The 13,680-nt window shown below is 41.6% G+C and overlaps 1 protein-coding gene across 3 annotated transcripts in view; it reads left to right on the top strand.

The window, feature by feature from the left end:
* The window catches only part of LOC140465762 (ras-related protein Rab-5C), a 43,991-nt gene that overhangs the window by 24,857 nt on the left and 5,454 nt on the right, over window positions 1-13,680 (top strand). For all 3 annotated transcript variants that reach the window (XM_072561489.1, XM_072561490.1, XM_072561491.1), the window contains 3 exons: window positions 10,220-10,371; window positions 11,749-11,871; window positions 12,020-12,113. In XM_072561489.1, coding sequence (XP_072417590.1) covers window positions 10,220-10,371; window positions 11,749-11,871; window positions 12,020-12,113 — 369 coding nt within the window. The remainder of the gene's footprint in view (window positions 1-10,219; window positions 10,372-11,748; window positions 11,872-12,019; window positions 12,114-13,680) is intronic.

Below are 13,680 nucleotides of genomic sequence, written 5' to 3'. Positions count from 1 at the left end.
TGTCTGGTCGGTGTTGAGTTGCCTTGAAGGGTCTGTCCCTGTGCTGTATGACTGATTTTGTTTGATATCAGAACTGCTTAATTTAACCTTTTGTGGTTGAGGGCTATAAAGTGTAAATGCAAGATTAACTTCAATTCGTTAAACTCCTTCTATGGAGGAAGGTTGTAAATTGGAATTGTTGGTTGCTTTCTTTTGCATTTGTAATGTGAAACAGCCTCAATTTGCCAGGAGTTCCTCAATCTCTAGCTGTAACAAGAAGACTATCCATAATTCTAAATCAAAACTTAACCAAAGATAATGAATGCAAACTTGTATTTTTGTGTAAATTCTTCTAGGAGAAAGTGAGGACTGCAGATGCTGGAGATCAGAGCTGAAAATGTGTTGCTGGAAAAGCGCAGCAGGTCAGGCAGGAGCAGGAGAAGGCTGAAGAAGGGCTCATGCCCAAAACGTCTATTCTCCTGCTCCTTGGATGCTGCCTAACCTGCGCTTTTCCAGCAACACATTTTCAGTTTTTGTGTAAATTGTAAATATGCATTTGACGCCGTAGATTTAACTGAGAACCAGAAAGAAACATGCCCTGAAGGCTATCTGGAGTAATGGCTAGGTAGAATAGTTTTCTAATGTTATATATTCTGTTTATGTAGTCTCTTGCATCGAGCAAAATTGGATTGGTAAACATCAGTTTTGAATTTGTAAAGTGATTTTTTAAAATTTCTGCATAAACAGTCAAGGTAATAGGCCGCTTAAATTAGATTTTATACTGCACCTCTCTTAAATCTTGTCTATAACACAAGCAAATGTCCCCGTTTTATCCACGTGGGTATTCTAGAACTAAGACAACCCAGCCATAAATGGTATTAGATCAGAAGGCCAAAGGTTTGGTCTCTGCAGGTTTTAAGAATCAGTTTGAGGAAAGTGAGGTAAAGAACTGAAAAATATAAAACGGTTATCCCAGAGTTTGGGAACCACCCAACCAAAGGCAGACCAACAGTGAAACAATGAATACTATGCTTGAAATCATAGCAGGTGAAGCATAGACAGGTTGGAGAGGTTAGAAATGGTGAGGGGCAAGCAATGAAGGAATTTGAAAATTTAGGATGAAATTTTGATTTTGCATGATGGATCTTTTTTATATAGTTTTAAACATGGGTAAACAAAAGTTGGTGTGAACTAAGATACTGGCAGCAATTTGACTTCAAGTTAGCGTACGGTACAGTATGCAAGATCAGGAATACGGAAGAACTGTTAAGACAATGAAGCATCAATAAGAGTTTTCATGAACTATGTAAGGTGATGTCGACAAAATTATGACGCTTTGAGAAGGCACCAATGTGTCCACTATGACAAAGTTGCAAATAGACAAGCTTAATCTTACTGTTGTCAGGGTGAAGGATGAAGTCAGTAATGTGGATGGAACTTGGAGTGGAACAAAAACCAAAGGCAGCATTTTTCTCCGTTTTAATAGGAGAAAATCCTGATTCACTACTGGATAAACAAGGAGTGGTGATGGCCTAGTGATTTTATTGCTGTCTTGTTAATCCAAAGACCCAGGTAATTTCCTGGGAGCCCAGGTTTGAATCCTGCCAGGCCAGATGGTGGAGTTGGTATTCAATCATCTGAAATTAAGATTTTAATGACCATGAATCCATTGTTAATTTAAAAAAAACATCTCATTCAGTCATGTCCTTTTTAGGGAAGGAAACTGCCATCTTTACTTGGTCTGGCTTGCCTGTGACTCCATAACCACAGGTTTGTGGTTACCCATAACTGCTCTCTCTGGGCAATAGTTGTTGACCTAGCCAGTGGTGCTGTCATCCATGAATGAATCTTTTGAAAGTACTGGATTACAGTTAGCAGTTGAAAGGTGATGCTGATACCCAGTTCTCTCATCATAGATAGGAAATGCTGAGGAACAGTATGAGAAATGGAAGGGATTGGCAGATACCCACCAAACACCATGTAGGTGCAGGAAGAGAAGCCATTTTAAATGATACCTTTGCTACAGTTGGTATGCAAGGTTAGTCCTCATCTGCTAGATGACCATGGAGACAGTCGTCATCATAGAGATGTACAGCGTGGAAACAGACCCTTCGGTCCAGCCTGTCCATGCCAACCAGATATCCCAACCCAGTCTAGTCCCACCTGCCATCACCCAGCCCATATCCCTCCAAACCCTTCCTATTATACCTATCCAAATGCCTCTTAAATGTTGCAATTGTACCAGCCTCCACTGCTTCCTCTGGCAGCTCCTTCCATACACATACCACCTTCTGAAAACGTTGCCCCTTGGAGAATGGGGTCTTCAACCATCTGAGGCTGCAGACTGTAGAGCAAGGAATGTCAACTTATTATAGCTCTTTTGAGGGCTGATTTCAGATTAATGTACAGTCACTTTGGGAGAAATTACTGCAAAGTAAGAGTCAAGTGACATTTGAAAGGAAAAGGGATAAGATTGTATTATGCTTTGCCTTTTCTACTCTTTGGGCACCCCATGCACTTCACAGCCAAGTGGGCATGTTTTGAAGTATGGCCGATGTAGGCAAGTTTGTGAAATCAGAAATTAACAGCATTTGTTTTTGGCATTAAATTGAAGAGCAAATGCTACCCAGGATTCTAGAAGGATTTCTGTACTTGGTACATTGTCATCTCTTACATTCTTGGTTGGACAGTCTGATATTTTGTTTGAAGTGGAGTCTGAGAGAACTGGAGACTTTCATTTCATTTTTTAATTTTAACTTCCACATTGGTGCCATCTCTTATAGAGAGAAAGATCTTTTGGATGTAAGTTGGCTCACTGAGCTGGAAGGTTTGTTTTCAGAAGTTTTGTTACCATGCTAGGTAACATCAGTGAGCCTCCTGTGAAAGCACTGGTGTTATGTCTCATTTTCTATTTGTCTCGGTTTCTTTGGATGGATGATATCACTTCCAGTTCTTTTTCTCAGGGGATGGGGTCCAAATCAATGTGTTTATTGATGGAGTCCTGGTTAGAATGTCAGGCCTCTAAGAATCCTCGTGCATGTCTCCGTTTACCTCTTCGTAGGATGGAGCTGCTGTCCCAGTGAAAGTGGTGTCCTTTGTCTGTATGTAAGGGTACTAATGAAAGTGGAACACGTGTTTTGGTCTCAAGTTGGTGTATCCTGGTGGCTAGTTTCTTGCCCATCTGTCCAATGTAGTGTGTGTTATAGTCTTGCATGTTGTTTTGTAAATGGCACTTGTTTTGCTGGTTGTTTCTATTAGACCCTTTTAGGTTCATTAATTGCTGTTTTTAGTCTGTTGGCAGGTTTGTGGGCTACCATGATGCCAAGGGGTCTGAGTAGTCTGGAAGTCATTTCAGATGGTTTTTTTGTAGGGTAATGTGGCAAATGTTTCTGGGTGCATTGTGTCTGCTTGGTTGGGTTTGTTGAGAAATCGGTGGACTGTTTGTTTATTGGGTATCTGTTCTTGAAGGGACAGCAAGGACTGCAGCGAACGCTACATTGGACAGATGGGCAGGATCTATTCCACTCGACTGGACAGTCTGATATTCTGTTTGAAATATAGCACCTGCCTGACCTTAGTACAAAAGGCTAGGTTATGGTCTGAAGTCCAAAAGTCAGTCAGAGATGGACTCTTTGGTCCAACTTGTCCATACCGACCAGATATCCCAACCCAATCTCTTCCCACCCAGACCATATCCCTCCAAACCCTTCCTATTCATATACCCATCCAGATTCCTTTTAAATGTTGCAATTGTACTAGCCTTTACTTCCTCTGGCAGCTCATTCTATACATGCACCACCCTCTGCGTGAAAAAGTTGCCCCTTATGACCGAGCATCTTGCAGCACAGATGAAAGAACTCGAGGACCTTAGGCTCATCTGAGAAATTGAGATCTTTCTGGACAAGACCTTCAGCGAGGTTATTACACCAATCATACCAGAAGAGAGCAGACGATGAGGAAGGCAGAGAGCCAGGAGAAGTACCTGTCAGGAATAAGTTGAATCTTTTGGAAACAGTAGAGACAGATGACACTGCCGGTCTGCAAGGCGTCCAGTTCTGCCAATCAAAAGTTGGTGCAGAGGCAATGCGGAAGAGTCTGACATCGCACAGAGCTGTGGTAATAGGGGACTCCATAGTGAGAGGAACTGACTGGGGGTTTTGTGGCAGCAGACAGGACTTAAGGATGGTGTGTTGCCTTCCTGATGCCAGGGTTAAAGACATCAGTGTAGGAAATCCTCAAGGATGAAGGTGAAGAGCCAGAGGTGGTGGTACATCCCGGCATAAATGATGTCGGGAAGAAGAGGAGAAACATACTACAGCGGGACTTCAGAACTAGGAAGAAGGCTGAAAAGCAGGACGTCCATGGTGGTTATCTCCAGTTTACTTCCAGTTCCTTGGGCTGGTGAAGCTAGAAACAGGGAGATAATGGACTTGAATGCATGGCTGGGGAACTGGTGCAGGAAACAAGGATTTAAATTCTTGGATCACTCAGGTATGTTTTGTGGTAAGCATAAATTCTATAAGAGATGGTTTGCACCTTAATAGGTTAGGGACCAGCGTTCTGGCAGGCAGGTTTGCTACTGCAACACAGCTACGTTTAAACTAAGTAGCGGGGGAGATGTTTAAGAAGGAAATTGAAGGGAAAGTTAGAACAAGGAGTCAAGAGACAACTATCAATGAGGCAGAAAACTCAGAAAGGGATCATGCTGTAAGGTTAAGTGAAATAGTTGATGGGAAGGGTGAGAGCAGTAATTAAAAATACTATACACGAATGCACGAAGCATTAGACATAAGATGGATGAGCTTGAGGCTCTTTTAGAAATTGGCAAACATGATATTGTGGGGATAACTGAGACGTGGCTTCAAGTGGACCGGGCCTGGGAAATTAATATTCAAGGCTACACGTGCTATCGCAAGGACAGACTGGGCAGTGGGGGTGGGGTGGCCATGTTGGTAAGGGATGATGTTCAGTCCCTTGCGTGGGGGGACCTAGAATCAAGGGATGTAGAGTCAGTGTGGATAGAGCTGAGAAATACTAAGGGTAAAAAGACCCTCTGGGGAGTTATCTACAGGCTCCCAAACAATAGTCTGGATGTCGGATGTAAGTTGAATCAGGAACTGAAATTGGCCTGTTGCAAAGATGTTAGTACAGTTGTTATGGGGGATTTCATCATGCAGGTAGACTGGGAGAATCAGGATGGTATTGGACCTCAAGAAAGAGACTTTGTGGAGTGTCTCAGAGATGGATTCTTTGAACAGCTAGTGCTGGAGCCGACCAGGGAGAAGGCAATTCTGGATCTGGTATTGTGCAACGAACCAGAATTGGTCAGAGACCTCGAAGTGAAGGAGCCATTAGGAAGTAGTGACCATAATACAATAAGCTTCAGTCTGCCATTTGAGAGGGTGGGGGTACAATTGGAAGTGACAATATTTCTGTTGAATAAAGGGAACTATGGAGCTATGAGGGAGGAGCTGGTCAAAGTTCAATGGTGCAATACCTGAGCAGGGATGAGTGTGGAGGAACAATGTCGGATATTTGTGTAACAATGCAGAAGTTGCAAGATCAATTAATTCCAAAAGGGAAGAAAGATCCTAGGAGGAGGCATGGGTGGCTGTGGCTGACAAGGGAAGTTAAGAAACATATAAAGTTAAAAGAGAAAAAGTATAACAGAGGACTGGGAAGCTTTTAAAGAGCAACAGAAGGAAATACGCAGAGAAAAATGAGGTACGAAAGTAAACTGGCCAATAATATAAAGGAGGATAGTAAAAGTTTTTTAGGTATGTGAAAGGCACAAAAATGGTTAAGAATAAAATTGGGCCTGTGAAGACAGAAACAGGGGAATATATTACAGGGAACAAAGAAATGGCAGAAGAATTGAATTGGTACTTCAGATCTGTGTTCACTGGGGAAGACACAAGCAATCTCCCTGAGGTATCAGTGGCTGAAGGACCTGAACTGAAGGGAATTTATATTTGCCAGGATTTGGTGTTGGAGAGACTGTTAGGTCTGAAGGTTGATAAGTCCCTGGGGCCTGATGGTCTACATCCCAGGGTACTGAAGGAGGTGGCTCGAGAAATCGTGGATGTGTTGGTGATTATTTTCCACAGTTCGATAGATTTGGGATCAGTTTCTGCAGATTGGAGGGTGGTTAATGTTATACCACTTTTTTTAAGAAAGGTGGGAGAGAGAAAGCAGGAAATTATAGAACAGTTAGTCTGACTTCAATGGTGGGAAAGATGCTGGAGTCTATTATAAAGGATGAAATTATGACATCTGGATAGTAGTAACAGGATAGATCAGAGTCAGCATGGATTTATGAAGGGGAAATCATGCTTGACTAATCTTCTTGAATTTTTTGAGAATGTAACTCTGAAGATGGACAAGGGAGATCCAGTAGATGTAGTGTACCTGGACTTTCAGAAAGCTTTTGATACAGTCCCACATAGGAGGTTAGTGAGTAAAATTAGGGCGCATGGTATTGGGGGCAAAGTACTAGATTGGATTGAACGTTGGTTGGCTGATAGGAAACAGTAGTGATAAACTGCTCCATTTCAGAATGGCAAGTAGTGACCAGTGGGATACCGCAGGGATCAGTACTAGGACTGCAGCTTTTTACAATATGTTAATGATATAGAAGATGGTATCAGCAATAACATTAGCAAATTTGCTGATAGTAAGCTGGGTTGCAGGGTGAAATGTGATGAGGATGTGAGGAGATGACAGGGTGACCTGGACAAATTAGGTGAGTGGTCAGATGCAGTTTAATGTGGATAAATGTATGGTTATCCACTTTGGCAAGAACAGGAAGGCAGATTGTTACCTAAACAGAATCCATTTAAGTGAAGGGGCAGTAGAGAGATCTGGGTGTTCTTGTACACCAGTCAATGAAGGTAAGCATGCAGGTACAGCAGGTAGTGATGAAGGCCCGCATGCTATTAGCCTTCTAACAAGAGGGATTGAGTATAGGAGCAAAGAGGTTCTTCTGCAACTGTACAGGGCCCTGGTGAGACCACACCTGGAAAACTGTGTGCAGTTCTGGTCTCCAAATTTGAGGAAAAACATTCTGGCTATTGAGGGAGTGCAGTGTAGGTTCACGGTCAATTCCTGGAATGGCGGGACTATCTTACGCTGAGCGACTGGACATGTATACCTTTTGAGTTTAGAAGACTGAGAGGGGATCTGATTGAGACATATAAGATTATTAAAGGATTGGACACTCTGGAGGCAGGCAACATGTTTCCGCTGATGGGTGAGTGCCGAACCAGAGGACGCACAGCTTAAAAATGTGGGGTAGACCACTTAGGACAGATGAGGAGAAACTTCTTCACCCAGAGAGTGGTGGCTATGTGGAATGCTCTATCCCAGAGGGCAGTGGAAGCCCAGTCTCTGGATTCATTTAAGAAAGAGCTGGATAGAGCTCTCCTGGATAGTGGAATCAAGGGTTACGGAGATAAGGCAGGAACAGGATACTGATTAAGGATGATCAGCCATGATCATATTGAATGGTGGTGCAGGCTCGAAGGGCAGAATGGCCTACTCCTGCACCTATTGTTTATTGTCTCTTTTATATCTTTCCCAAAAGCTATGCCCTCTAGTTCTGGACTCCCCAACCCCAGGCAAAAGACTTTGCCTGTTTACCCTATCCATGCCACTCATGAATCTCTGCTCCAGGGAGAACAGCCCCAGTATATTCAGTGTCTCTGTCTCTGTAGCTCAAATCCTCCAATCCTGGCAACATCCTTGTCAATCTTTTATGAACCCTTTCAAGTTTCACAACATCCTTTTGTTAGGAAGGAGACCAGAATTGCACGCAATATTCCAAAAGTGGCCTAATCAACATCCTGTACAGTTGCAACATGACCTCCCAACCCCTACATTCAGTACTCTGACCAATAAAGGAAAGCATATCACTATCCTATCTACCTGTGACTCTACTTTGGGGTGCTATGAACCTGCACTTCAAGGTCTTTATTCAGCAATGCTCCCTTGGACCTTACCATTAAGTGTATAAGTCCTGCTAAAATTTGCTTTCCCAAAATGCAGCATCTTGCATTTATCTAAATTAAACTCCATCTGCCACTTCTCAGCCCATTGGCTCATCTAATCAAGATCCCATTGTAATCAGAGGTAACCTCCCTCGCTGTCCACTACACCTCCAATTTTGGTGTTATCTGCAAACTTACTAACTAGACCTCTTTAGCTCACATCCAAATCATTTCTATCAATGACAGCATTACAGCTGTACTCCAGGTGGATATTCCTGGGAATACATCCCAGGAAGTTATTTGGGCAGAACTGAGAAATAAAGAAGGGGTGATCATCTTGTTGGAATTTTATTAAGACCCCCCAGTAGTCAGAGGGAAATTCAGAAACAAATTTATAAGGAGATTTCAGTTCTTGAAGAATATGGTAGGGGATTTTTAACTTTCCAAACAAAGACTGGGACTGCCATAGAGTTTAGATAGAGAGGAATTTAAGTGTACAAAAAAAATTTGATTGTGTGTGGATGTACCTACTAGATTAGGTGCAAAAAGTTTCCTGATGAAGGGCTTTTGCCCGAAATGTAGATTTTCCTGCTCCTTGGATGCTGCCTGACCTGTTTTTTCAGCACCGCTCTAATCTAGATGGTGCAAAACTTGACCTACTCTTACGAAGTAAAAGTAGAGCTTGGATCCATAATTGAATGACTTGGTTGAGTATGGCTGTATCAAGGTAACTGTCAGTCACTAACTCAACAAAACATGCATTAACTGGCTTATTTCCTTTTTGATTGCCAACTTTGCTTTAGCTTTTCCTGTACAGCTGCCAGGATTCTAGTTTTTGTTTTGCCTCCCTTTTTGGTCAAGATTGAGTTAATCATAATTCACAATTCTTGCTGCTTTATTTCTCTGCATGCTGTGCACACCCTAAACATATGAGTTGGGATGCTTTCATATGGACTATTTTCAGCTAGACTATTTCTTCAGATCCTAGGTGTCAGTAACTTTCAAGCAGCATGTGCTCTTAAAGCATGCTGAGGCTCAGGTCATTGGATTTAATTCTGTAAAATCTTGTATTATGATGCAGTAGGAGGCTTGTGCAGATGACAACACGCGGACGAACTAAATGGAGAACGACAACGGAGAACTCAAAGTCCGATTGGTGCAGTGAGCACAAGTGACACAAGTTAATGCAAAGAAGAGGAAAGGGATGTGTTTTGCAGAAAGAACTTGGAAAGGCAGTGTTAGAGAGGGTAAAATTCTGAAGGGTCTGGACCTTTGAAAATGGCAGGAGAGGTAAAGAGAAGTAAGCCATATAGTATCCTGTTATTAATTTTGACTGTAAGAGTACAGGAGTTGATGTCATGTTGGAGGATTTGAGCTTCACAGAGGTGATGCTAAACTTGTAAAAGGTGCTTGTTGGAAACCTCAGTTGGAGTACAGCGCACAGTTTTGAGTAACCGATTAGAAGGCTGTGGAAAGCATTTGAGTACAGAAACAATTTACAAGATGGCTCCAGGCATGAAAAGGACAATTTGAGGACAGATTGACCAAGTTGGACTACTTTCCCCAAAGTAGCTAAGTCTGTTCGAGGATTTCATAATCTGAATGGGCTGAGTAGGGTAGATAGGAAGAAACTATTCCCACTTGGGAAAGAAACAGGAGCAAGATTGTATGGATTTCAAGTGACCTGCAGTGGTGAAGTGAGGAAAAACCTTCAGCTAGTTAGGACTTGGAGCGCACTAGGAGAAAGTGAGAACTGCAGATGCTGGAGATCAGAGCTGAAAATGTGTTGCTGGAAAAGCGCAGCAGGTCAGGCAGTATCCAAGGAGCAGGAGAATCTACGTTTCGGGCATGAATTCCTGAAGAAGGGCTCATGCCTGAAACATCGATTCTCCTGCTCCTTGGATGCTGCCTGACCTGTGCTTTTCCAGCAACACCTTTTTCAGCTCGGAATGCACTGCCTGGAAGTGAGGTGGTGGCAGGTTCAATGAAGGAATTCGAGAGCTTTGGATGATTTGGATAAAATTGTGTACAAGCATTTGGGGATCTACCAGGAAATTTGGTCTGCTCATTAAGGAGCCAAGAATGTACAAGGATTGGTTGGTTTGGTTTTTAAAATGGGTTTAGGGACATATCAAACATTTTACTCTGCTCAGCACCAGATTTTGACCTTTAGTTATGACCAGAGATGGAAAGACTATTTTTAACTTTCCTTTTGTTGCCTGAAATGCATATCTGTTTCCAATTTTTGTTTTCAGCTGCCTTTCTAACACAGACAGTCTGTTTGGATGATACAACAGTTAAATTTGAGATCTGGGACACTGCTGGGCAAGAGAGATATCATAGCTTGGCACCAATGTACTACAGAGGAGCACAAGCTGCTATTGTGGTCTACGACATAACCAACACAGTAAGTAAACACCTATTGCTGCCTATTTAGTTTCCTATACCACTACCACTGAACTGCCTGTTTCTTTCTGACTCCCATTATGTATACTGAATCTTAAATGTTCAACTTCAGATATCTGATCTGATGCCAAATGCCTATTTTAGGGCTGTATGTTCATTTTAGTATAGTTGAAGGCTTCTGTTTGCTCCTTATCTACCATATAATGAGAATGATCAACAAAAGATCCGCTGGACCACCTGGTCTGTACCTGTACACACTCAACCAATTGATGGTGTTATGTCTGTCTCTGCAATGCTTCACATCTAACTTGATAGACAAATAGCACATGGGTGATTGATGAGAACTGAGTTATTAATTCAACCATTGTGGAATCTTAATGAGACCTTGTAACTGACTTGTCTAATTCATTTTTATTTCCTAAAATGTTCTGGTTCTGTTCTACGCACTAAACATTGAACAAATGTTCAGTTTGATGTACGCCTACACAATTAACTTGTCTGTCTCTAATTCAATTAACCAGTTTCTCAACTCACTAAAAGTCCCTAAATACAGATGGGATTGCCATCAACTGTGTTAATACTTCCTGCAAATCTGGTTTTAAAACCTACATTACATACCTGTCTTGCTAGTTAAAATAAGCAGGTCCGGGACTGTTCACAAACTAGATCTGTAGACCGGCAATAATGGTTTCCTTCATTCTGAACGTATTCTAAACTTTTTTAAAAAATTATTTCACTGTTAGAAATTGACATGCCGAATCTGGAATAAGTTTTTTTGGTACTTGAGTATTAGCATTTGTGCTTGGTTCCTATTGTCTAAGCACTTTCTAGTTGTGACTAAAGCACTTGGCACTGTGTAAGTTGATTATTGTTTTAAGGTGTCGCATCACACTTTTATTGATCTGATTGTGATGACATCCTACCCCCCCCCCCCCCCCCCCAACTTGCTTTACTGAACAAAGTGAGTGTCCAGGACCGTTTTACTTTGTACAATTTCCTCTTAATGTCAGCTCCTAAGCTTGAAATGATACCAGATCCATTTGATTTATTTATTTTTCTTTTGAGACTATCTTTAGCAAGTAAAATGCCTAAAAAATTCATTTTTGTCCAATTAGTCAATTATTCAACCAACTTTGTCCACCAAAACTTCATGTAATGAGTAATTAAGGAGACGATAGCTTACCTCTCCCTAAAGGAAAGGGTTGGTAGCTGGTGTGGTTTGAGAGTTTTTAAGCTACTATACTAAAGACCAGTCTGACTGCCAGTACTTACACCACTTGCTAGCAAGTCAGTGAGTGGTGTGTGCTGGACATTTGGTTGGAATTTTGTTTAACTGCAATTCTCCAATAGTAAATCTAATCCTTTTTAAATTTTAAAGGACACCTTTGCACGAGCCAAGAACTGGGTAAAAGAACTGCAGAGACAAGCTAGCCCAAACATCGTGATTGCATTAGCTGGTAACAAGGCTGACCTTGCAAATAAGAGAGCTGTGGAATTTCAAGTAAGTAATTGTACAAGATTGCTAATTTGTGCTCTTCAGTTCCTTTTTTCCCAATAATATAAAATGTTCTTGCAGCCCTCTTTATCTAGATGAGTGGGTCGTTTGAGTGTTGTTGTTTAAAATTCTGGCTCTTATTTTTTTTTTGCAGGAAGCGCAAGCATATGCAGAAGACAACAGCTTGCTGTTCATGGAGACATCAGCAAAGACTGCAATGAATGTGAATGAAATATTTATGGCCATAGGTATGTGCATGCTCTTTGATTCTAGCACAGGCAGGTGTTCTGTCTTAAATACGTTCTGATCCCTTTTATTTCTGTGTTAGTTGTATGTGAGCTGTCTTCTCTGAAATAGCTTGCTTCAAATTGTTTTATTTTGGCTCTTTTGTATGAATCAACAGATGTATAAAGTTGCATATTATATTCAAGATAGCAAGTGTGACTGTTATATACACTGGTTTTACTTATTTGTCCTTTTATACACTTCAAACTTGCATTTAAAAGTAGATCTCTGGATGATGTTATGCAGTAATGGTTCTGAAGGGGCCACTGACATTAACTCCGCACACTCCACTTATCTTTTTGCAATCTGAGTGGTCTTTTGCTTTCAGAGCTGACTTCGCCTTTACCAGCTGCCTTCGTCTGGTTTAATTACAAGGGTCTAAGTTCAGTTGTACTTCTTGCCATCTTTTCAGGAAGTGCTTTTTTAAGAAGACAATGTAAAATGCAGAGAAACCATGTAAAGCAATGCTAAGACTATTACAGACTTTAAAAAGCAGTGAGCTAGTAGAGAACAGCTAGATACAATTTAGTGTTTCAAATTATTTGGGGGACCCTATAGAACAGTTTCATTGTCGATTTAAATCGACAGTGAATGCAAGCTTAATGAGATTTAAAAACTATTAAATTATTTTAAGTAGTTGTAAGAATCAGCACTTTGAGGAGAAATTAAAAAACTGCTTCCAAGTCTTCTGTCAGAGGGACCAGACAGAACCCAAGAATGGATTTAATGGAGGTGACTCTTGAGAGCACTGTCCCAATCAAACTCGAGAGAGAGCACACAGATTCAGCAAAGATTACACATACAGTAGTATAGCACAGGAAAAGCTGATGATCCAGGGCTCATAGCACCTGTTTGTTCATGGGTATCCAACTGAATTTTAGCTTTATCAGTGCCAAGGTCCCTTCTCTAATCAAAGCAGTTTTAGTGCTAGTGAAGCAAAGCTGCAGCTTACTCTGACTAAAGGCATGCACAATAACACTCAGCATAAGAATGCTGCTAGTTACATTCTTGCTCAAGGGAGTCTAATAGTTGGAAATTCATATGTCACTAACACCATTTGTACCAGTTGGCTTATTTGGGCCTCTACCTCAGGGCAAGAGATTCCATAGGTTTCAAGAGAACCACTGATATAAAACAGACAATTGCCAGCACGCTGGCCCATCATTGAGCCGTGATTGACCAACCAGTGGATTTCATTTGAGCCTCTTAGTCTAAGACACATCCAAAGAGAATCTATTACTTTAGATTAGATTACTTACAGTGTGGAAACAGGCCCTTCGGCCCAACAAGTCCACACCGCCCCGCCGAAGCACAACCCACCCATACCCCTACATCTACCCCTTACCTAACACTACGGGCAATTTAGCATGGCCAATTTACCTAACCTGCACATCTTTGGACTGTGGGTGGAAACCAGAGCACCCGGAGGAAACCCACGCAGACACGGGGAGAACGATTGTGATTATGTAGAAAGGCTTAAATTGTTATAAAGGTCTGACAAACAAGGCCTGCAAGTCAGGAGTTGCTGAA

This window comes from Chiloscyllium punctatum, chromosome 42 (assembly GCF_047496795.1).
Source record: "Chiloscyllium punctatum isolate Juve2018m chromosome 42, sChiPun1.3, whole genome shotgun sequence".
Taxonomy (NCBI): domain Eukaryota; kingdom Metazoa; phylum Chordata; class Chondrichthyes; order Orectolobiformes; family Hemiscylliidae; genus Chiloscyllium; species Chiloscyllium punctatum.
The sequence above is the reverse complement of the archived record's forward strand: the minus strand, read 5'-3'. Positions and strand labels throughout refer to the sequence as shown.